Genomic DNA, 25,942 nt, shown 5'->3' on the forward strand with positions numbered 1-25,942 from the left:
CATACGAGGCTGCATTAACTGTACGCAAAGAAGGGCCATAGACACAAATACATGTGGTCACTGGGCCAGGAGACGTGATTGTTCAGCACTTCTGAGCCTGAACCTGAATCACTGCATCCACTTTTGGGCTCCTCACTTCAAGAAAAGCATTAACATACTGGAACAAGTCCAGCTAGGGGGTAATGATGGTCCAGCACCAGGTTGCCCAGAGCTAGAACTTACATCCTCAGAGATACAGCCTGTTCTTGTATCTCTGCGACCTGTTCTTGTTGGCCATGCTTTGAACCCACGGCTGAACTGGATGACTGCCAGAGGTCCTGTCAAACCTAAGCTACTCTTTTACTCTGGGAATAACCAAAGCCTTGTTCCTGAAGCTCATAATCACTGCAAGGATTTCCTTCACTTCTCTCTTTTCATCTTATTTTTGCTTTTCCCTTCATCCCTTTTAATCTCCTTTCCTCTACTTTCTCTCCTCTTCCAGATACCTTTGTCCTGACCTCTTGTTCATTATATTATGAGAATACTGGGAATATCCTTTCAAGTGCCACGATTAACTTCTACTAGAAACTTGAGATGTCTGTGTCCAAAGAAGGGCCATAGACACAAATACATGCTGACTTTAAACTGAGTTTATGCCCACTTCATGTTTAGGAAGTTAATTGCAGTTATGTGGGTTAGAAAATAAAATTTTCAAACAAAATGGAAAGTGCTAAAACCTGAAAGATTAAATTCTAGAGTTTGAACACTCTTATAGACACCATGTCCATTCCAAAATTGTACTGTAATAGCAGGTTCTACAACAATCACACCCTCATTTCGAAGAGCATGTTAAATTTCAACATCTGTAGTGAAAAAGAAAACAGCAGACCAGATGGGAACATTTTACATAGTATAAAGTGATGAGATTGTTTTTGCATATAGAAAAAAAACAACCTGAAGAAACAACAACTTTGGAAAAAATAAGCCAGAGATACAGAAACTACTGGCAGAGAAGAAAGAATCAGGGGCAAGTACTTCTCACAAGAGAAACATGCTACTTGAAGTTTAAAAGGTGACTATTAAATGCAGATTAAAAGAAAACATTGTAACATTAGTAAATATATGCATAAAATACAGAAAGAAAAGGTTCTACAATGTGTGAACAAATGAGTAGAAAGCTAAATGTTACTTCTGCAAAAACATGTGCTGTTGTCAATTGAAGTTCTGTGGGATTAAATTTGCAGAAATAACCAGTTATTTTATTCAGAATGACTCACTACACTTAGTAACTGTGGTGCTGTATTTTTCTTCCTTTAAATTCTTTGTAAAAACATTAACATGACAAATTCACAACCACATATTTTTTGGAGGACTAAAAATATCAGTTATAAAAGCAGCTGCAGATAATACAGAGCACGCAAACAGTGTGCTTGTAATTCAAGTTACCAAGTTCCTTCACTGGTCTGCGCTCCTACAGGCTACATTCCTTAAAATTAGGTAACTCCCCGGAATTCAACCACCCTTGATAGTTGGGATCCTCTGTCTGGTGGAGCCCAGGACTCAAAGGAACCACCTATTGCACCCAAACCCTTTGCTACACATGAGCAGGACACCCCAGCACCCGAGGCCTCTCGATACCAGCAAAACCATTAGGGGATGTTACCCAATATTCATGTTTCTAACTGCCAATAATTTCACAGGAATGCAGGAGGAAAGTGGAAAAAAACAAACAAACAAACAAAACCCACCCAAACCCAACCAAACAACAAACCAAAAAACCCCCAAACACCCAAGACAAAACTTGAGGGAAAAGTTCTTCCCGTCCTTGGATATCTCAGCAGAATCACTGCTACTTTGCAGTTGTTAAAACACGAGACCAACCAACCGACTGAACACTTTACAATCTCCTCATGAAGACAGAAGTCAGACATCTACCTCTCTTAACAAAAGCTTTAGTTTTTAATGCCAAGTTTATTCAACAATTTATTCCATAAACTGCTCAGTTCCATTGTCAACCAGTTTCAAGTTCCTTTCCCTTCCTATTGGTTAGCTAATCCAGACCTTTTCTCTTCTACTGGCTAGAATCTTTCTTCTAATTTCAGTTTTAAATTCATCATTAATGAGATAACATATGTGATCATTATTCTTTAGCTTTTTCTAAAGAGATCAGTTCACCTTATCTCCCCTAAACCTTTGTTGTGCAAAGCTGATGTAACAGTACTTGACCATTTCTATTCTACCAGCCTGCTGCAATATACAATATAACATTTCTTCAGTCAGGCATTCACTATATACTGCCCTCAGGCAAGCAATTACTGCAGACCATCAAAGAATTATTCAGCTTATAGCACTACAAAGATACATATTTTTTAAACTCAATTTGCTTGCCATTTATTTAATATATGATTAGCATGCTGTCATTCATGTGAAGGCCCAAGTATGGAGATACAGATGAAATAATAGGAATAGCTGACCAAACCCTGCGCCACAAGTGACAGGGACAACTATTTATCCTTAACTGATATTTATTAATGTCAACTAGATGTTGCAGAGTTTCTAAACATTTTCCAAAAGGCAGAGGCTCCCAGTAAATCCCATACTCAACCAAATCTGGCATGGTCACTGGAGCAAGGCAGAAGACACATGAAGGCATGAGGAAATGGTGAAAGGAGTTAGATGGAGAAGTATTTTGTGGAGGAGGTACAGTTCAACAGCTGTATTGAAATTTTTAGTGTCCCAAGTTCATCTAAATTTGGCTGTTTAATCTCTACTTCTTCTTCTAGATTAACCCAACACATTCTATTTGGCCTCTGCAGTTACCATGACTCACTGGTGAGTCATCACTTACTGTGCCTCTAACTCAAGTCACTTGAGAAATAATGTTTGTCCACAAAAAGGACAGGATTCAGCTACAGGTTAGTTCTAGACACCTGACCTGTTTCCCAGAAAAGGGAGTTAGTTTTGGAAGGAAGGGCAGTTTTGCAGTTAACAAACAGGCTGGCTGGATTCAATTTCTGGTTGATCCATAAACACCCTGTGTAATTCAGAAGTTATTTCCTACCTTGGGTAGTAGCTCTCTAGCTATGGAATTGTAAAGCTAAAACCAGTACCATTTGTAAACTGCTCAAACAGAGTAAGGACTAAGTAAGCAGACAGAAAACAAATCATCACAGGCATCATAACATACTGGTCAAAATATTAACTTCATTGCTTTGATGTCACCAAATCCAAAGTAACAAATTAGTATATTAATTTACATGTTACTCTCCTGCATGCCAAAAGCAAAACAGTAAGCTTTTTTACACAAATGGTGAAACCAAACATGTATCACACTTTTTGATACACGCCATTTCTTGCTTTGAATGTTCAAATCCTGGTACAGTCAAGCAGATACTGGAGAAACAGCAGCTGTGTAAGAGCAAAAAACCAAATAGCTAGAAGAATAAATAACAAGTGAAAAAATGCAACCTGTATCATTTAGCTCAAGCAATTAACATCACATCATGTTGTATTGGTAGCTAATACATCAGTGTGACTCAAAAGGTACAATCTAGTAATGTATCTTAATCAAAGGAACACGATATTTTATCAGATCAGAACAGGAAACACACACTGGCATCATTTTATAATGGTAAGACTATTCTGAAAGAAACATTTCCTTTATTATGTAGGTGTAGTACTAACGTCAGCCCTTGAGAAAAGACTACTACATGCCTGTAGATCTCAAATTTTATCATTTCTACTACATAATTTTGCTGCTGGAGAGGGAACACATTGCAGTATTACTTTGTGTACATATGAAGCAAATTCACTGTGATATTTTCTTTAAAACACTCTTCAATTCTCATTACTTTGTTTAAAGAGATGCTACTCTATGATGAATCTGAATAATCAAAAAATAATTCAAAAACAAGAAAGGAGAAAGTCCAGAATAAGACCAGTAAGTTCTCTCAATGGCTTTCTGCATCTGGTGTTAGAAGACAAATGTCCCATAAAAACAGAGGGGCTGAAAGTCCTAGATTGAGCCCTTCAGCTCCCTGGCATCGAAGGGGAATCAAGCCGTGTCTGCGCTGGGGGTTCTGCACCAGCAAAATCAGTGTATAGTGCCAACTAAGTGCTCCAAGTAGGCACAGAAAGCAGCTCACAAGGCTCTACTACATTCTGCTATAGCAAAACCCACTTCTCATAAGGCAAGGTACATTTAGTAAAGTTTAACTTTGCCTTTAGATCTGCATTTACTTTAGGCTTTCTGGTGAGATGACCGTCTTAGTCGAGATGGTATCTCTGCACGCCTCCAGCAAACCCTTGTGCTGTGAACGCACCCTCACATTGCCAAAGAGCCGGCCCACCCCCAGCACCAGTCGGACCCGCCAAAAACAGCATCATCATGCCTACTTCTTTAAAATCAGGCCACTAAATGAGGCTGCTTTAAAGATAAATAGTCCTCTGCAGTCACGAATGATCAGTATGAGTTTTCGGGGAAAATCCCAGGTAGCTCTCAACCACAGCCTCTAACAGCAAGCGACAGGATTTTCCATCTATCTCTGATCTCCAAAACCCTCTTAACAAACACACAATTTAACTCTTAGACCAATGCTCTTTACTCAGAAAAAAAGGTTATTCCAGCAACAGGTTACCTCGCAATTTGACATCCCATTCCTTTCCCATTCCCTGACCACCCATTCTTATCAATATCATTCTAGGGGAATCAGATTTGTGTTTTAAAAGCTTTTTATCTGTAATGTATTTACCTTACATGTGTATTATTATTATTGCTATCTTTGCTCAAAATGCAATAAACAGCTTACAAAGGCACACATCCTCATTAATCTCCGAAACCACCGGAGTTCTTCAGCTCCCTCATATATATTCAAAGGGCATTTCTGTAAAGCCTCATCATTACGACACTAAAAACAGTGCTGGGAATGTACACGGGCTGTCAAGATGCCTGTCTTTACACAGCATCTCAGTGTGCTCAATTCTGAGGTTTTCTTGTGCTGTGTCAGATCTGATCGGTAAGAAGCAGTTTTAAAGCACATACTGATCACACAGCTCTTTGCTGCAAACTAAATTTAAGCTATTTTACAATGCAAATGGCATATAAACAAAGTTTTTCAGTCAGGAATTTTAGTCAGTCAACAATTAGTCAAGTAAACCTCTGGGTAAAGTCCCTTCTATGAAAGTCAGTAATGCGTAACTTCAGAGGGGAGACGGGAGGGTAGTTTCTAATTACTCTCTTTGAACAGACTAATTGTAAAGGGATTAAAAATAGATGCTTTCACATCCTATAAAACAGTAGGCAGCAAATCAAGACCAGCCTACAAACAAGGGGGTTTTTTTTAAGCACTTGAAAAAAATCTACCCCTCCCACAAAAGACTCACGTAATCACTCTTGAAAACAATGTGCAAGAGTAAACTTTCGCAGTCAAGCCATCCTGCTAATGCCCTTAACTGCTCAGAGGATGCAAGAAGCCACAGATATGTAAGTACAGAAAGAATTAACTTTTTTTTTTTTTCCCACTGCAACAGTGAACAATTCCAGAAAGATTATTTATTTTCTGTATTATACTGAATATTTTCATGTGGCAGGAAGGATAAATGATCTTTGGGTGGAAGAGACAAGGCTCATGGAAGAAAAGTCTGTGGTATTTTATGTTGATATATTAGTATCCTGCCACTTAATTTTTATTTAAAGGATTTGTTGACCCACAGCATCAACAAGTTTTTTCAAGTCTTTTCTTATAATACAGCCTTTGACCATCACAGGGAAATGTTTGATACTGCATTAGCTTAGACAATTTTTTTAAAAATAGTAACTAGAACTATACTAATGCAGAAATAACTACTGGACAAGTAGTAAGCGGAGCACTACAGTTCTTAAGCCATTCACTGAACCTCGCAGAATACTCTAATAGGAGCAGAGAGCCTTAAAATGAATCTGTGCTATAGTTGTGAATGCACGGCTTGTTGCATCACATACGCTCCTTGTCTATGGAACAGCCCTCATTATCAGCTCAAGAGCTCCTCAGTCACTCTTCTCACATCTAAATATTGCAAGAGAATATTTTAAGAATTCAAAGTTTTATGAGCTAAATCCTCTTTTACCTTCTGACATGTATTTCCTTCCAAGTTTTTAGAAGGAATTCTTTTTCTGAATCACAATCACCAAATATCTTTCTCCCAATTATTGATCTCCATGCCACAAAGCTAAAAACGTATTACACGTGATACGATTTTTATACATCTTCCCAATTCAAAAGGATGTATTTTTCATATTACACTGGCAAAAAAGATCAGTTAACAGATGAGAACTCACCTGTAATTTAGCTTAAAATTATACTGACGGTATGCATGCCTTTGAGCACAGAATACAAGAGGTCTGTCTAACGTTCTCACAGCTCCTCTTGAAGAGAGATGAGGGGACTGAAAAATGACCTGTCAATTAGTCTTTAAGAGCTCAAATCCCAACTCTTTCTGCTCGCAAAACTGAGGAGTATGTATATATGTAATGAATAATAAATTAAAGTTATGAAGTTGTAATCCCTAAAATTCAAGACTGTACAGGTTCCATATCACTCAGAAAAAAAAAACCCACCATACAAAAGGTGTGCATTTTTTCTAGCGGTAAGATACACATTCTTATTTGACAGTTTTTTCTTTTGCTAGAAAGAATGTCATCGTCAGTGGCTCAGGTTTTTCTTTTGTTTATTTGCTATATTTTAGGCTCTCTCCTTTTTACATTTAGAATACTAAGGCAAGGAACCTGAAGGGAAGTTGATCATTTCACCATCAACACAGCTCTTCACATTAACACGCATCTTTGGCAGGGATGTTTTATGTTAGATTGTTCTCACACTCTTCATAGGACAGATCACATTTGGAAACAGAGATCCAACAGATAAGAGCGAGACGTACACTTCAAATTACTTCCACTTTTTCTTTAGTTATGCAGCATTTTGACTCAACTTCTTTATTTCCATTTCACTGACTGCAGCTTCTACTAGTTTTGAGCACCAAATATAACTGTCACACAACTTTGCAAAGTACATAGCAATAGATAAAAGCAGGACCATAAAGATCCTACAGTGTGTGCATCTGCAAATTCTGTTAAGCACTTAAAGAATATTGGAATTCTTCATAGCCATCAGCAAGTGAATTTACTTCATGAAATGCACACTTTGGATTCTCCGAAGTGTGGCGTACAAATTTGGCTTCAGTGCTCCAACAAATTTGGGTCTCTTCCAAGGAAGAATAAAAGCACTTGCCTAGAAACTGTCTCACCAAAATTAGCTATGGGTTACGGTCTGAGGATTCAGTTTTCAGATCATCAGGCCCACTCATTGTAATTTAAGATAGAAAACTCAGCAGCTTTTGAAAAAGGTAAATTAACATAAAGCATTAAAAGTGTATGAGTGTTAAAGTATTAGAAAGAAACAGGAAGCTTCAAGACACGCCTGTCTCTTGCCTCAGCTTTTATTAAACCACGTGTAGTTCCCAAGCTGCCAATACATACACCTAGATATACGTAGATTAGGTATACGTTCTTTATATATTAACAAAGCGTTCTACTATGTGACTTAGCAAGCACACGTTTTAACAGACATAGTTTAGTTGAATCAAGCTTTTTTCTCAAACAGAGAAAACACTCTATAATGAAGATCACTTGTATGGTAAATTAGAAATTCAAACAGTTAATATGATCGGCCTAGAGAAAACAATTTATTTTAGAGATTAAGGAAAAAAATAAACCTGCATAAGCACAGCACTGCATATTTTCCATCTTCTACTGTTTTTAATCTCTGTAGGACATACACAGCTTACACCTATAGAGGACTGCAAGCTCAGAAAATCCTCAGGTTGGGCATTGCAGGGAAAGAGAAGTCTCTTTCCCAAACATTCTTTTAAAATCACTTATACTCTTTACGCATACATAAACAACATTATTCCCCAATACTGTTTGTCAAAGAAATATTGTCCATCTCAAAGTGACTAAAGCATATTATGTATAGAGTCAGGAGAGATCTTTCTAATGATCTGCTGTGCCTTTCCAAGAATTTAATTAGCATCCCTCTTAAATTAGCTACTGGACAGATGGACTGGGGATTCATCTCCAAAGAATGAAAATTATGAAGACAGACAAATCACACATAGGATTACAATACACAGTTGAAGCCTTCTGCATGTTCCCTGTTCTGCTGAAAGGACAGATGGTGCTCCTTCAGCAAAAGCAGGAGATGAGGACAAGAAGAAAACTCATTTAGCACAGAGAGAGCTTTGTATCGCTGCTTGCACAGAATCCAAACCCATGTAATCAAAGTTTACAACACTGCAGTTGCTGGCTCACAGCTTAAGTCTATGCTTGTTAATAGTTGGATGTATGTAACACTACGACACTACATATAAAGCTTGTCATACATGAACATCTCTATGAACCAGGGCTTTGGATTATGTAGCACGTCCAGACTGGAGCCACCGATGTGTTCATCAAACACCTTTTGCAGTAGGGACTCTGCTCTGAGCTGGGCTCTTGCATACTGCAGTATAAATGTAAAACAAATGAATAATGCCAGTCAAATGTTTTCACAGAAAACCAGTCTCCTAAACCAGCTTATTTTCCTGCCTTGATGAGATTACAAAATTGGCTTAGAAAGGCACCTACACAGATTTCAGACATGCCAGATTTTGTACTAGCTTGACATGGTACTGTGATTTTTTTCCCCTGAGTGGATACCATTGCTATCAAATATCAAGAAAGCGCAGAGGACAGACTAAAAGCTTGGCAAGCTAACAAATCTCATAAAGTAACTGGCTAAAGAAAACCTTTTTTTTTTTTTTTCCATTGGTGGTCAGAAAGCAAATACAACACTGAGACTTGAAAATGGCAAGCGAGGGAAAAATAAAGAACAACCTGCACTGGTTGCAAGCCTGGGCATAATATTACAATTAATTTTAAACTCTCCCAGGAGTAAGGTCCTGCCAGGTGGAAGCAGAGAGCAAGGACTATGCCCCTAGGGTGGAGATATCCTGGGACGCAGTGAATCTGAGAAGGGCTCTGGCATCACAGTGAACTAACTTCAGAAGCTTCCAGTGCGATGCTACACAACTTTATCTCAGATACCTCATGAACCGAGCAGAAAAAGCAGGGACGTGGTGGTGAGTGTGCTCCCAGGTACACTGGTGCCAAGAAGCACCTGGAGCCCCATCTCCTGTGTGAGACTAAGCTGGGCTTAGAAGAGATGTCACGAGACTATGTTGCCTTGCGGTGAGAAATTTGCTTTGAATTGCTAAAACTATGAGATTGTATACAGGGGAAAGGCTCAAGAAAAACTGTGTGACATCCACATTTTTTAATATGGAGGTCGACTGACCAAAAACTACAGTACAAATGGCTAATTAACTTTCCCTTCAGTTCTCCAAATCAAGACCAAACAGCACTTTGGAAAATTTGCTTTAAATGAAAAGTTAGTGGAATTCATACACAAATAACTATAATAATAATATAACCTGGATCATACAGCAGGGCACATTAAATGAGTAAGTGTTCTGGGTCACTGACTATCGTGTGTCTGCAGACTCAGAAAACATAAAAACCTGAACAACCTTCTTTATGATACTCATTATGAAGCCAGCAATTTTACTTTATGCCTGAAATTCTGCATGTACCTCTATGCCAGAAAAACTGGCAATGTTTTCTAAAATTATTAACTTGGTAAGGTAAATTAATGTTTTGTTTTTTTCAAGTATATACTTCAAAATAGTATAACTAATGAACTCAGAAGGCTGATGGGGAGGGGTATTTAATCCAACAACCTAGAAGAGCAAACATTTTGGTAGTGATTCTAGAGAATAGCTCCAGTGGTACATCTGGATTCAGGACAGTAACTGGCCACCTTCTCATAAGGTATTCAGGCACACAGCTCATTAAAATAAGTAGGAATCAAGTTCAGCTAGTCTAAGGTTTGCAGCAGTAAAGAAGTAACATTCTCCATTTTTGCTCCAAGAATGCAAAACACACAAAAAGTATGCAAAATGGGCCTGCTGTTGTTTTTTTCACATACATTGTGTGGAGGATGTCATATGCTGTGAATGTTGATCACTAAGGATTGCTGCCAAGAAATAAACAGCAACCTGACATAAGGAATAGGATTTTAAAAAAAAAGTCTTGTCTTAGTTAATAGTCTAGACATGTTTTAGGAAGAAAGTATTTTTTAAAATGCAGCTTTGTTCTAGATTGAGAAGAAAAGGTGAAATACCTGCTGAGGTGAATGGAGTTCATCCAACAACAAGAAGAGCTCAGATGTACAAAGAAGTTACCATAGCTCAGGTGATGCGCATTAAGTTGTCAGATAGTAGCAACTTCATCATCTGTTTGGGCGCCAAATCAGATTCAGTACCTCAGTTTGTATTTTTTATCAAATATATTCAGGTAATATAGCACCTAGACACCATGGTGACTGCTCAAGAACATGCCCATACATACCCACATATAGAGAAAATACTAATGCTCACTCAGAGTATTATAAAATGTGCTCCCTACATTAACAGCCAAAATATTTTGGGGATAAGAGAGGATTAAAAAGAGCACTTTCCCCTCTCAGGGCTGACTCTCAGCACAGGCAGAAGAGCCTGCTGCCATCCTCTGTCAAGGAACACAGCTTAGCTGACGTGCACGCTGCCCTGGAGGCCCATGAGTTGTGGTCCTCCAGCTTTCTTCTCTATCCCTCTGTGGCCAGCTTGTCCTGCTATGGTCCTGCACCCTGTATATGTCCATGCTAACACTGGATAGGCACAAACTCTCTCAGCAAGGACTCCTTGTCAATATAGCCATGGTTTTATGCGAGGGTGAGCATCCTATTTTGAGCAACAACAAGCTCTGGATTAATTTATTTCATTAAAGATCTGACTTCATGGCACAAAATTAGGTAACATGCATTTTATAAAATTCTACTCTCAATGTAGAAAAAAGAGTATTTCACTGAAACTACAGAATTTTTCCTAAACCGTAGTTGAACGTGTTTGTATAACAGATATTCTACCTTTTACAAACATTAATAGAAAAATAAATGAATGGACATGACAACTATACATGTTATTTATGAACCAAAACTATCACAACTATTCAGTGAAAATAAAATCATGCAGTTAGTATGCAGTATCTAGTTACTGCAATAGACCTGTTTACCATAAATCTCAGATTATTCTTCTTCACATATGGTTAAGAAATTATTTTAGCTAAATTTCAAGGAAGACATGAGTAGAGGATAGATATCATGCTGGGATTGTGAACAAGTAAGCAGAAGCATTTAAATAACAGTAACAAAACAAAATACCTCACTGACTTTATCCAGGTGCCTACACAAACCCACACCATTTTTTGCAAAAAGCAATCTGTTACACTTACGTAAAACAAGAGCCATCCTACACACTTCTATAAGGGAAAAGATGAAACAGGAGGAAAGTATACCAGAACTATCCTCAGGGTAATAATGACTGTACTAATCAATCATCAAACACACTAACACCAAGATACTGTGACCAATGCGGAATTAACTAATATAAAATTTCAGACATTCTTAAATGTGCACTACAGCTGGAGTTGCTATTTTACCAGTTTAATTCCTTTCCTCAAACCACAAAACTCCCACTTCGGATTTGATTTCCAACCCTGAATGCAGCATCTCCACCTCTTGACACATGGTACATACTCCAGAGGTATCTAAGAATAAGAACATTTTTCATCCATCAGTTGGATATTACTCACCTGTCTTTCCCACTGCCTGTGCAACACAGCAAATGTAGACTTAATATACTATCTGGATGCTAAATTTCTTCCTTAAACATATATGATGTAATTCATTTATGTATTTTAATACCTATAATCCACTATCTGCAGGTTTACTGTTAACAGAGAATCTTATGCACCCCTGCAAACTTGGCCAGAAGTCTGATCAGACTGGCTTAAAATAGAGTACATGTTGCAGGTCACATTCATTGTGAAGAACCTGAAGTAAGTAGGACAACCTTCTCAAAACATGAAAGAAGATACTAACCTTTTAATCCTTCCACAAGTTAAGAAAAGGATAATGAATACTTTCTGAAATATGTAGCTTAAAATCCTTGAAAGGTATTTTCCAGAAAGACTGTAAGGTACAACAGGCTACACGTTGTTTGTAAATATTGTGCACTGAAAGGCAGATCCTCACAAATAACGTTGACATTTTAATTAAAGGGACCAGATAGACTTAAAACTCAGGTTACAACAGCTTTTATCTCCATAGAGTATTCTGCATTAGAGCAGAAGCAATCTTGATTTGCCTGCTGTTTTAATCCATAAATGTTGCCTCTAAGAGGCACCACTTTGCAGAACAGCTGCTCAAGGAGTAACGTCAGATGCCGGATCCTTTTTGACATTTATGCTTCCACTACGCAACTGTCAGGTAACAATGCACCTAAGAAACCTTTTGCACTGGAAGCAATATCAGCAGTCTGTTCCATTTCTCAAATTCTGCTGGATCGTTTTCTATATTTTAGGTCCCCCAATCCCCTTCACTTTGCAGCTCTTCCATGCTACTTCTGACTGTGCAGGTTAAACAACTTCTCAAATCTACTAAATTGACAACATGTGAAATATTTCAGCTGGGTTCTCTCTCTTTTGCAGCACCACTGAAGAGTGACTAAGGTAGCAATCTTAAGAATTTATGTATGTAACAATATTTGAATTAAGATTCCAAAAGTCAATTCTTAAAACTAGTAATAAACAAACTGAATTACTGTAATGCCAATATGATAAGAATGCTGAAGAAAATTACTTTCTCAAAGCAAATTTAACGGTTATAACGTGAATTGTTTGGAACAAAAACTCGCTAAAAATGAACTGAAACACATCTAAAAGATTTTGTCTGCTTCCCTGACCCTTGGGGACTGCATATAACACTTCATCATGTGTTTTCTTCAGACTCCTTTTTCCCCTCAGATTGCTTTAAATGGTCTCTCACCTCCTGACCATCTATAAGCTTCACTTTCCAAATACATTACATCCTTGGTTTGTTATTTTGCCCCCTGTCTGATACCTTTCAGGAAAGAAGGAACTCGGACTGAAACAGAAAGGCCAAAAAGAGCCATCTTTTTGTTTGTTTGTTTTCAGAAGGAGCTTGAAAAGTATTTCACCATAATGTAGTTTCATTTCAGTTTTTTACGATCTTGCTTTTTGCAACAAAGGTCGGCCGTTGTTATGCAGAAGAAGTTTATCTACTTTGATTACAAAATGTTCCCTTTTTTTTTTTCATGTTAGGTCTACTGAGCTTCCTGCAACAACAGTGGTTACAGACATGGACACTTTCACAGCTTCTCAGGCAAACACTTCCACCTGCGACTTATATGAGCACAAAGACACAGCACGGATCCTCCTGCCTGTCTTCTACAGCTCCATCTTAATTCTTGGGGTGCTTGGAAACACCGTTGCCCTCACCGTCATCTTTAAAAACAGAAAGAAAATCAACTCCACTACCCTCTATTCAACAAATCTTGTCTTCTCCGACCTCCTGTTCTGCATTGCCCTGCCAACGAGGATAACCTACTATGCCTTGGGATTCCACTGGCCCTTCGGAGAAGCTTTATGTCGAATAACCGCTCTCTTGTTCTACATAAACACCTACGCAGGTGTGAACTTCATGACGTGTCTCAGCATCGACAGGTTTTTCGCTGTTGTCCACCCCTTCCGATACAAGATTCGAAGGATTAAATATGCCAAGGGCATTTGTGTCTTTATCTGGTTTCTTGTATTTAGTCAGACTTTCCCATTGCTTATACAACCCATGTCACAGGAAGAAGAAGAAAGGACTACGTGTATGGAATATCCAAACTTTGAAAAAATACCACATCTACCATTTATACTTCTTGCTGCCTGTTTAGTAGGGTACCTCATTCCCCTGGGGATTATATTATTTTGTTACTCACAAATTAGCTGCAAACTTTTCCAAACAGCTAAGGAAAATCCACTGACTGAAAAATCAGGGATAAACAAAAAAGCCATCAATACAATCATATTTGTAATTATAGTGTTCATCATCTGCTTTACCCCTTATCATGTTGCAATTATACAACACATGATTAGGAAGCTTCGGAATGAACCCTCGTGCACTGAAACCAAAATTTTCCAGAAGTCACTCCATTATACCGTGTTTCTGATGAATTTTAACTGCTGCCTAGATCCCTTCATCTATTTCTTTGCATGCAAAGGATACAAGAGAACTGTAATGAAAATACTGAGACGACAAGTGAGCGTATCAATTTCAAGTGTTGTCAGGTCACATCACGAAGAAAGCTCACGCGACGTGGGAGAAACACAGATGACGGTACTTGCGAAATCTTCCAATGGAAAGCTACCTGAAAAATAAAGTCTGTGGTACGCCACAGCGAAGCAAGCTTAAAAATCCAGGGTCCACAGTAAAAACTCTGAGTGCTCCCTGTACAGCAGCTTAAGTAAGATTCTGTCTCTCATGATGTCAGGAAATCAGAGAGCAATGTTGCATTGAAAAAGAATTGTCACAGGGCAGCAGGAAAAATCAGCATTATAATTTCCTAGCTGTATCATTTTGACTGATCTCATTACTTTTTTCCAGGAAAGACGCACCACTGTGAAGGTTCAAATTCCATACTGCACATGCGTATGCCTGGATGTTATTAACTCAAGCAAAGACTTGATTCACATTTTAACTGGGTGTCTGAGAAAGGATTAAACAAAAATAGCTTACAGTTCAGACTGACTAAAACCAGAACATCTGAAAATTGCAGGACCTCTCGCTGAGCTCCAACAACAGCCAAGGTTTTGTTAGCCAAGTCATACAAGCAAAGGAATCAAACTTTGAGATAAAACGGACAATTTCTGTGCACATTTGACTATCACAAGTGCTTATAGACCTTTGTAGGTGAAACTGCATTTTACAGTATTTGGAGCACGAATGCCTTATTGTGCAAGTCACATAAATAACATTGCCAAATGTAACAGGTGAAAAGTTAATGAACTGCTTGGTTCTCCCCAACACTGAATATCTCCCATATGTTAAATCACTCATCTTTGCAAGATATATTATCTCTGTACTCATTTTCCTAAAGGAGAACTTTTCTTTCTGGTGTGTATTGTAAAAAGTCTCTAATCTAGTTGTATATAAATTATTTATAAACACAAAAAATAAGTCGGAGACTGTAATATGAAAACTGCACCATTTCAGTTAAAAAAGCAGTGATACAGGTTCTCAGGAGTCAGACATGGACACAAGACAAATGTTTCAGAAACAGGAATAAGTGTTCACAGTTGATGTCACCAAAAAAGTAATTTAATGGGTTAATTCCGCTGGTGTGAGATGGCCACCTCTTGTTAACTGTTTACCGGAGAGATCAATAAATGAGAACAGCAGGATCAGCTGGGAAAGAACAAGCTTTCCCATCACGCCTTCATGCAGCGTATCTGGGATCCCTTTGGGCACACCAAAACTGGGCCAGCAAAGAGGCCAAATGACTTGAACATATCCTGCTGGAATCAGCCCAATACCGGCTGAATTTCCAGGATGCAAGCCCCGGGTTCCTGCTGCTGTGCCCTTCCGTCATGTGTCTGTTTCCTTCCCTACTTTATTCCTGGCCCCGCTGTCTTTTGTCTTCTATCTTGTTAATACGCCTTCACCTGCCAACACAACTTGGTAATTGCACCATGAGGCTGTGATGGAAAAGGAAAATTAAAGAGTGCCTGATAATTACTGGTAAAAGCTATGCCAAATGTCAGAATAAACGTTATTCATTGCAGCTGTGTATCTCTGGCATTGAGGTTGTACTGGAAGTCAAACAATCGTAGTTACATTTGTCATCTTTGCAATGCCTGCCTTCCTCACGTGTTGACCTTCGCCTACCTGCAAACATGGAAGGGTCATATCTGAACAGCAGTACGGAAACATTAAATTCACGATTACTTTCTTGTGGGAAAGAAAACGCAAAATACTCTGTTCTTCATACCACTTAAGATTGTCAAAATTGAGTTTCCAATACAAAAGACACTATGCAGCTACAGGAAAACAGAGTAAGAAAACTAATTTTTAACAAAAGTTCTGCTTAAATCTGTATGCTATAGCAGTTCTGTTCTTGTCGGCTTTTTAATAAACTATTTTAAAATATTATTTAAGAATTTGTCCCTATTGGAGTAAACAAGTAACTTGACAAAACCACGGACAGACCACTCATGAATACCTAGAAGCTGTAGAAATAAAATATATGTATTATTAACATCACACCAGTACAAGCTCATTTTATTCTACTATTGTCTATTTTTTTTATTTTGATATGTGTTTCATCTAACTGCGATTATAAAACCTTAAAGGCAAAAATTCTTTTCGATACTTGTCTGTAAAATACAACTCAAATATATATTACAGCACCACATAATGCAGATATCTACTGTCTTTTAAGCAGAAACAAACTGAAGATCTGTATTGAAAAAATCCTTCTCTATCCCTGTTTTCTCACATTAGCATTTCTGTTATTTTCAAATTTAGACTTTGCTTTTAAATCACATCAACTTTCTCAAACAGCTAGCTTCACATCAAAATACTGCATTTGCTCTAATAAGCCTGCTGGTCCAGTTAGATACGGGTTTGAGAAAAGCTATTTTTTTTCTCCTTATTGTGACGTTTCTCAAATGTTGAAGAAACCAATAAATTAAAAACCTTCAAAAGCTAAGACAAGCTCAGCTTCCTGACAAGAGTCCTAACGGCACAGACACACAGACAGTGACAATTTATAGCTGCGGCAGCTGATGCCGCTGCTTTCCCTCGCTCCTTGCCAGCATGAACTCACTGCCCATGCACATTCGTATCAGAGGAGCCTCTTCTCTCTCTGCTTATCTGAAACCGCCAGAAGTCATCGTGATGGTGGTTTCAGTTGGCGGGGGACACTGCATTGAAGTTTAGAGAACATCTGTCCTGTTTCTTCTCCCAGCTGTGCTGTGGGCCTGGTAGGAACCACCAGAGAGATGGTAACAAGCTGCTGCATGGGAGCAAAGGAGAGCAGTAATATTGAAAATATGCAGGTGTTCTCCAACAACTGATTTTCTTCAAGATACTCTTATCCATTCAACCTGCTGGTACTCTTCCCCCAGTGCTGGGTGTTGGGAGCATTTTTATGATAGCAGCTACCCGCAGTGGCACACCTCAGGTCTCTCTCCTCCTACATGCTGCAGAGACACAAATAAACTGGGTTAAGCCACACCTGGTATCTCTTTTCTCCTCCAACACTGAGTATATAGAATTATAGAATCATTCTGGTTGGAAAAGACCCTCAAGATCATTGAGTCCAGCCATAACCTAACTCAACCCAAACCATGTCTCTAAGAACCTCACCTATGTGTCTTTTAAACATGTCCAGGGATGGCGATGCAAACACTTCCCTGGGCAGCCTGTTCCAATGCTTTACAACCCTTTCTGTGAAGAAATTTTGCCTAATATCCAATCTAAACCTCCCCTGGTGCAACTTGAGGCCATTTCCTCTCGTCCTATCACTTGTTACTTGGGAGAAGAGCCCAACAGCGTCCATGCTACACCCTCCTTTCAGGTGGTTGCAGACAGCGATCAGGTCTCCCCTCAGCCTCCTTTTCTCCAGGCCGAACAGCCCCAGTTCCCTCAGCCGCTCCTCATCAGACTTGTGCTCCAGGCCCCTCACCAGCCTCGTTGCACTTCTCTGAACTCTCTCCAGTACCTATACAAAAAATTTACAGTATAACAAGTGTGTCTGTCTTAAAAGACATGAGCATGGCATGCCATGCAATATGTGGCCAAAACAGTATGAGCTTTGCAAATGAAAATGAGATACATTCTAGGAAAGGCCTCCTTCTACATAAAAGGCCAGGAAATGGTCATACAGACCTGGAGCTCACCCACCCTTTTCACAATTAAATAAAACAACAGATAAGTAGCAGCTGGTTCAAATGGCTTGCTCATCATGAAGATCTGACTGAAGTTCTTCAGAGAAATTGCGTCTCTATTTGGAGGGTGAAGTCCAGTCAGCATCTCATGACAAAACGATAGATTATCATTTAATTCTACACTTTGGAGAATAGGTCTAGGGCAGCTCCTAAGAGGACTCCAACTAGACTAAGTGTCCACTGCTGACATTTCTCTCAAATCTTATCTGGTAGGGTATGTCAGAGCGCATAGAAATAAAAATCATGGTGGGGTCAAATGGTATATTTTGGCCGTCTCTGTTCAAGTCCAGAAAAGAAAGTTGTATAGACACCTGTTGTAGAACACATGACCAAGTGAAGGTGCATCATGTGAAAAATCCCCAACAGATGCACATTTCCAGCAAAAGAACATTGCTTGTGTTCACTTTTTCTTTCACTGAGAATGCAAAACTAAGGACTACCCCTCCAAGTCCTCAGATGGGTTCCCTCAGCCACATTGAGCCTGAAGGTGTTGAAGCCTAATTGAAAGTGTGGAGATAAAGAACACAATCTCCTGTGGCTTAGAGTCCCAGCAGAAGAGGCCAGGCATTCCCCAAGGAATTGCTGCCTGACTCTTGGCTCTGGCCCTGAAAGTTCTGCAGATGAGGAACCTGTCAGCAACATGGTCATCTCCACGCAAAAGACAGTAATAGCGACTGTCTGAAATGGCAAATATGCTACCACAACTACCACGATTCCTGAAGGTGGTTAATGAGTCTTCTTAAACCAGCAAGCTCACTAGCATAAAGAAAAAAAAATGAGGTTTTTTTTTTTTTTTTAACAGATGTTACATTAAGGACTAACATTGTTCTGAAACACAAAAGCTTTCAGGTCAGCAAGGAATGAAAAGACACCACGAAAATGATGAGACAGCCTGCAACATGAGAAAAATAGAGGGCAGCTGAAGAGAAGAAGAAAAGCTTCGCATTACACAACCAGTTTTGGAGGAACTGAACAGCAGCGATGTTCTCTGCCTCTTCTATTTCCATGTCTGTGGTACAGAGCAGGGGAAGAACTCAAGACAGTAAGGTTTGTGTCTTAGCAGCATCCCACTGTGCTGGCTCAATACAGACAAGGTCAATGGACACCAAGAATCACTAGAAAAACATCAAATTCATCTGAGTGAAGTATTTCCTAATACATTCTTGGCTAAGCTGCAGCCTGCAGACTGAGGCTATGTTACAAAACGCTCAGACATATTTCCTAATTTTTTGCCCCCTCAGAATATTCTCTTGGCTTTCTGCAATGTCTGACTTCAGAATTCTGAGGCAGATGTCTCATCTTGTACATGGCAGTCCTCAGTCAATTTTTCTTCTATCAGCCTGTTTGGTCCCTTTTTGAACTGAAAATGTCTGTGCCTGCAGCATCTTGCCGCAAGAAGTTCCACAGCCTAACCAACACCCACGGTGTGTGGAGCCATTTTCTTTCGCTTGTGACACCTGTTAGTTTCATCTGAAGGGCCGGGCTTCTTGTACTAGAAAGGAGTGAACAGAGACACTCCCTATTTACCCTGTCCACCCTACTTGTGATTTAACAGACCTATATCAGTCCTCTTCCTTCAAGCCATCTGCTCTCTTCTCCTATGAACAGTCAAATCGAAGCTGTTCACCACTTCATCCAAATTAGAGAGGCGGGAAAGAAGGAAAGTGCAAAGGAAGAATGGAAATCCAACTGTGTTTGAGCTGGGTGGCAGAAAAGAACAGGGTATCTCTACACATGGAGGATCCACAGCGTACTGATCTGCTTTTGCTACCACAGTAGCATAGTCTGAAAACAGGGATCTTGCCCCATAGCTGCCAAATTTGGATAAACTTGCTCAGATGCCTTAAATAAAGAAGAACAGGACCTCAATGGGCTGGAAAAATGGGCTCACAGGGACCTTGTGAAGTTCGGCAAAGTCAAATGCAAAGCCCTTCACCTGAGATGGAATAAACCCACAGAACAGGGCAGGCTGGGCATTGCCTGGTTCGAAAGCAGCTTGGCAAAAAAAGGTCTGGGCTCTTGGTGGACAACAAGTCCAAGAGGAGTCAGTAGTGTGACCTCACGGCCAAATATATATGGGACCATGTCAGAAACAACATCAACGGAAACAATCTTTCCCCTCCATTCAGTACTTGTGAGATCATACCTGGAGTCCTGTACCCAGTTTCGGGCTTCCCAGTACAAGAAAGATATCAACATACTGGAATGAGTCCATAAGAAGGCCACCAAAAACAATGAAGGGGCTGCAGCACATGCTCCTGGAGGAGAGGATGAGAGCTCAGGCAAGACTGGGAGGGGATGCTATCACTGCTTTCAACTGCCTACTAGGAAGGGGTACAGAAAAGATGGCAATACACAGTAATGGGCACAAGCTGCAGCAAGGAACAATTAAACATTAGGAAGCATTCTTTCACCATGAGGCTAGTCAGACATTGCGAAAGGTTGCACAGAAAGGCTGGGAAATCTCTGTCCTTAGAGATACTCAACACTTGACTGGACACAGCCCTGATTAAATTGGCACTACCAGCGCTGGACAACACATTCTCCAGAGGCTCCTTTCAACCTGCATCCTTCTATGACTAACAAATTTGGTCAAAACTTTAAGTTAGAGAAGAAAGAAACATGAAACTCAATGGCCTTGCAGTAAAACTAGCAAATGATGTAACTTTAAAATCTTCTGTCATTGTCCTCTACTTAAGCCCTTATCAAAATGCTGTCATGAGCATCCTCCTAAAATAGAGGTCAAGACATGGCCTAGATTTCTTTCCAAAAAGCTACATTCATTTTTCCTCAGTGCAAAAATATGAGTTTCTCCTCTTCCTCTTTTCTTTTCCTCAGTTGTGACAGATGTTGTGCAAAGTGCTAAACTAAAAAAGCAAGTTTTGCACCTGTTCTGAAGGCAGCAACATTTGTGGTTATCCTATCCCCTCTAGAAAAGTATACATTGTCTTATACCATGCACAAAGAGAGCTATGTTCCTCCCTCCGATAAACTAGACTTAGCAGTTTCACCCTTCCTGTGGCACGTAACTTTCGAGGGAAGTTGTGGTTAGTTAGCAGAAGGCACTCCAGGGCAGGCTAATTTAAATATAGAGATGCTGAAAACTGATTATTCTCAACTTACTAGCCTACAAAGGAGCCAGATAGTGTTTTATCAGCAGCTGCTGCTACTAAGGGGCTAAGAACTTAATGAAACCTTAATATCACGATTTCTAAGTATGGAAGGTTATAGGAATTCTGTCTAGAAGTGACTGTGACAGATCATTGCACCCAGCTGGACAGGAAGAGATGAAGCACCCCCGTCAATTGCATGTGTGAGCTGCATGTGTGAGGCATTTTTGACAAAAAGAGACAACTGCAGACTTCTGACAAGTTATGAGACTAAAGGCAACTTCAGGACAATTCTCCTTCTTCGGCCTTCAAAAAATATTATAAATACAGTGTATTCATGACACCAGCTACTCAAAACCGCCCCAACACCCATCAGAATCTTACTCCTTCACTCAGATGGGGGCAAACCCATCTGGGGTGTCAGGGCTAGCTGCTAGGACACATACATAATAATGTTACTTATGCTAAAAGAGGGATAGAGGGCAAAGCTTCACATTCATATCCCTTATACTTAATGACATCTCATGGATTTCTCCTAGTGGCTTTGTTCTAGACAAAAAATGACATAAATTATCAGATAGGACACCTAGATAGAGGCCTGCAAGAAGACAATACATTGCATGCCGCTATTAAAAATGTGACCTGGAAGAAAGTGTCTCAGTTTTGTTGAGAGGAGGAAAAAAAAATTAAAAAATAAAAAAACAAGCCATTCAGATTTACTGGCGTAAGACATTAATTTCATTAAATGAAGGATCTTTCATCTTTAACTCCTCTTAACCCACAAGCTAGAGCAGCAGCTCTAAAATTAGCACGCTCAGATACCACCAAGCACTGGCAAGCAGAATTGGTGACCACGAACGTTGGGGACGACTGCAGAACGAGCAGCCTCCAGTTCTGGGGACATCCAGGCCATCTCTTCACCTCTCCTTGATTTTCTGCTGCATCGTTCCAGCCATTTGGCCAGCACCTGCACCCCACGCCCTTGGTCAGGAGGAATTCCTCCATCTGCCAGGAGAGCTGCCTATAGCTGGGCAAGTCTACAAAGGCCAAGCTCATGGCTGAGGACAACTAGCTGAGGACCACCGTAGACTGAGAGCCCAGGGTCAGGGAAACACCTCCTGTTGTCTGAACTGATTTTACTGCTTACATAAAAGGCCTCTTTACATTTCCTCCAATCTTCCACTGCATGTGGAAGCTGATTTTGGAAAAAGTAATTCCCCTGGTTACAGCCCTGCCTTCCTAATACTGTGGTTGCTGGTGCTGTAGAGACGCTTACTGTACAGGTCAGCATCTCCGTTTGAGCAGCCAAGCACCACTGCTATCATATAGCCCTTTGCAGTGCTTCCTGTGCTACAAATTGCAAATTCCTGCTGAAATTACATGATTAGTGATGTGATTTGTAATTTAAAATGTCCAAAAAGAAAGATTTTTGGAACAGATATCAATAAAGTTAGCACCGTAATGTATTTTAACTACAGATGAAGTCTCATTGTCATTCGGTCTAGATAAGGTCTTCACAAGATTAACAACAATAACAACAAAGTCATAATGGTGGTGCTTGAATTCTGAAATTACTCCTCAGAAATCTGATTCTAATGCTCTTTCACAAGGTGTCACTTTCCAGTCGCAAACAAAACCAGAAAACAAGTGTCCCTCACTGGCCACAGACACCTCGGTGGAAGAAGTTTTTGCTATTCTCTCTCCACAGCTTTATCCAGCTTTGTCAGCATCTCAGAAAAAGGTCCAAACGAGTAAGAATCACGATTTATACTCCATCCAATCCGACAATATAACCCAGCTGCTTGCAACAGGACTCTTCCACACATAGGAGGATGACAGCAGCGGCCAGGTGGGAGGGGAAGAATGTCAGGGCCTACCAGCAGGATGCCCCTCAGAACTATAAAGGAATTTCTACTTTAGTTCAGTGATCTTTGCTTAGAAGAGCAATACTTCTTGATCCATAAGGAATCAGAAAACAGGCAGTAATTTGAACCAAAATGTTTGCAATTGCAGCACCAACTTTACCAAGAATGATTTGCTTATCTGCTGTAGTAGCCAGCGGTGGATGCTTATTCTGTGAAGAGTTAGTGATCCACATAACCACTCACCCAGGTGTATGTCTCTGTATCATGGATACCATGTGACTGCTACTTAATCAAGGCATATCTAATCAATAGTATAATTAATCAATGTATGTGCAGTCAATACAAAATTAGTCAACGTACATGTAGTCAATGTATATTTAAACATGTATACATACAGCACATTGTCTCATCCACGTGAAATATTAGACACAGCTGGTTTAGGACTGTGGCTTTACTAACGAGAGAAGAATAAGAGAGTGTATCACCTGCACTCCAGGCTTGATTGCTGTCAGTGCCTGATGAAGCTGTACTTAGCAAGACCCTGGAAGAAACACAAGTGATCTCAGAGCTGGTGAACCTCACCGTGGATGGGATCTGTACCATGTGCTGTCCCAGACCAGAAGTCCAGCCAACGCCGAATCTCCTCGGGGCTGCCAGCATCAGAAGGGACGTCAGATTCAATAACTTGCAGTCAGATTTTCTGGGCTATTAATGAATAGTTACCTGCCTTGCGGGTATTTGTGCCTTTCTTATCGGGATCGAGAAAGAACTGTCCTCTACTTGGTACAAAATACTTAGTATTTTATTTATCACTTTTCCAACTGCCAAGACAAGTAGAATAAAAGATGAGTGATAATTGTTTTTCTCCAAAAAGGTATTCTTTCAAATAAAAAATATGAAAGTGACTAAGTTTAAAAACTTAAATCAATGATTTTTTTGTTACAAGCAGAATGAAAGTGGACAAACTAATGATAAGGGTCTGTGGAGAATAATACAGAAAAAAAATACAAGTAAATTACTAGTCATGGAGAACATAAAATCTGTGAGAGAATCAAGCAGTGCTCACTCTGAGAAAACCTGTAATCAAGCACTGGTTTTAAGAAAACAAGGAATTAAAATATGAATTTGAAAAAACTCCAACCTTTTAGAGTGTTCAGGATGGCAACAAACACACAAAAATATAAAAACCAATTAATGCTACATGAACTTGGGAAAAATGGCTGAACATTTTTAGTGATTTCTGTGCTTCATACATAAAAGCTTAAATATCAGTGCTAACAAACCCACAAATACCTCAGAAGCTAAATAAACTTGTGCTTTATTTGTTCAAGACAAATATGAAAACTTAGATTTTACTATTTGAGTACTTTTATCTGTGCTTCCCAAAAACACCTGTTGGCTTTTGATAACAAAACCAAGCAAAAGAAATACTGTGGGCAACATCACAATTTGTTCTTCTCATTTGGGTTCAGTTTTAACTTTTTAGTAACTTGCAAAAGTCATGAGCAAGGATTACCAATAGTCGTTAAAATTCTATTGAAACAAATAAGTTTTCCACTCTTAATATCTATCGCCCTCCTAGAGCGTCTATACAGAGAAGCAATTTCTGATTGAAATTTAATTTTTTTCTAAGTATAATATTGAGACAAAAATAGTGCCTGTTTTTATTTCAAAAGTTTTTGTAGAAATGTAAAATATAATAATCTATTTATCTTTCCTCTTTTCTCAATTTAGGATGAGCTGTGGACTCTCTCCAGGGTACAGAGGCCTTACAGAGAGATCTGGATAGACTAGAAAGCTGGGCCATCACCAGCCATATGAAACCTAACAAGAGCAAGTGGCAGATTCTCCACCTGGGATGGGGCAATCCTGGTTATACGTACAAACTGGGGAACGAGAGGCTGGAGAACAGCCCCACGGAAAGAGATCTGGGGTTTGGCTTGGTGGCAAGTTGAACACAAGCCAGCAGTGTGCCCTGGCAGCCAGAAGGGCCAACCGTGTCCTGTGGCACATCAAGCACAGAATCACTGGCCGGTCAAGGGAGGTGATTGTCCCACTCTGGTCCGCACTGGTGCAGCTCCACCCTGAGTATGGGGGCATTTTTGGGCACTTCAGTACAAGAACATCGAACTATTAGAGTGTGTCCAGAGGAGGACAACCAAGATGGTGAAAAGCCTCGAGGGCAAGACTTGCAAGGAACAGCTGAGGTCACTTGGTTTGTTCAGCTTGGAGAAGAGAAGGCTGAGGGGCAACCTCACCACAGTCTACACCTTCCTCAAGGTGGACAGCAGAGGGGGAGGTGCTGATCTCTGGTGACCAGTGACAGGACAGGAGGAAATGGAATGAAGCTGTGTCAGGTGAAGTTCAGATTGGACATTAGGAAAAGGCTCCTCACCAAGAGGGTAAGGTGGACTCCTGACTGTCTACTTCCCTTGTTGGTTGAACGTCGTGTGGAAGGAGTGAAGCACACCCTCTCCCATTTGCCCATCTCATACTTCCAACACAAAGAAAGGGTTCAGAAGTAGATGAGAAGACAAAAGTATACATGTAGACAACACATCCCAATCTCCAGTCACAAGCAAGTAGTCCTTCTTTTCATTTGATGGGATATTTGAATGAACGTTCTCTGGGATTATTGCAAACACTCATCTCTCTTAATCGCAGCCCAAAGAAATTACTTGAAGGACAAACGTAGTGCTCAGGGTGAGATCAGACTGTACAACAGCTACTGCGAACGCTGTCTCAAGCCTGTAGCCAAAGCACTGCTTTCACTAAGGTGCAAAGAAAACTTCCATTTTTATTTCTGGAGCGGAAATATTCCTTAATGATTCCACTGCAGACACTGAGGCTCATGCCTGGTGTTTACCCCTTGCTCCATTGTCTCACAGCCTGCTGTTCACTATGACACTCAGCACAGAGACAGTTATTGCACCAAAGCAGCAAACCCCCCTCCTAAACAGCCTTTATAAATATTAAAAAAACCCCAAAGTGTATTCAGCATCCAGGAGGTACCTACAGAGATA

The 25,942-nt window shown here is 39.9% G+C and overlaps 2 protein-coding genes across 2 annotated transcripts in view; one reads left to right on the plus strand and one right to left on the minus strand.

The window, feature by feature from the left end:
- UBAC2 (UBA domain containing 2) overlaps positions 1-25,942 on the minus strand; it is a 100,660-nt gene that overhangs the window by 40,434 nt on the left and 34,284 nt on the right. The gene's annotated exons all lie outside the window — the stretch shown is intronic.
- On the plus strand, positions 5,421-14,460 carry LOC135998106 (G-protein coupled receptor 183-like). The gene is made up of 2 exons (XM_065651218.1): positions 5,421-5,461; positions 13,271-14,460. Exons 1-2 carry the CDS (start codon positions 5,421-5,423, stop codon positions 14,373-14,375), a joined length of 1,146 nt encoding a protein of 381 aa, XP_065507290.1. The 3' UTR covers positions 14,376-14,460.

Source organism: Caloenas nicobarica, chromosome 1, assembly GCF_036013445.1.
Source record: "Caloenas nicobarica isolate bCalNic1 chromosome 1, bCalNic1.hap1, whole genome shotgun sequence".
Taxonomy (NCBI): domain Eukaryota; kingdom Metazoa; phylum Chordata; class Aves; order Columbiformes; family Columbidae; genus Caloenas; species Caloenas nicobarica.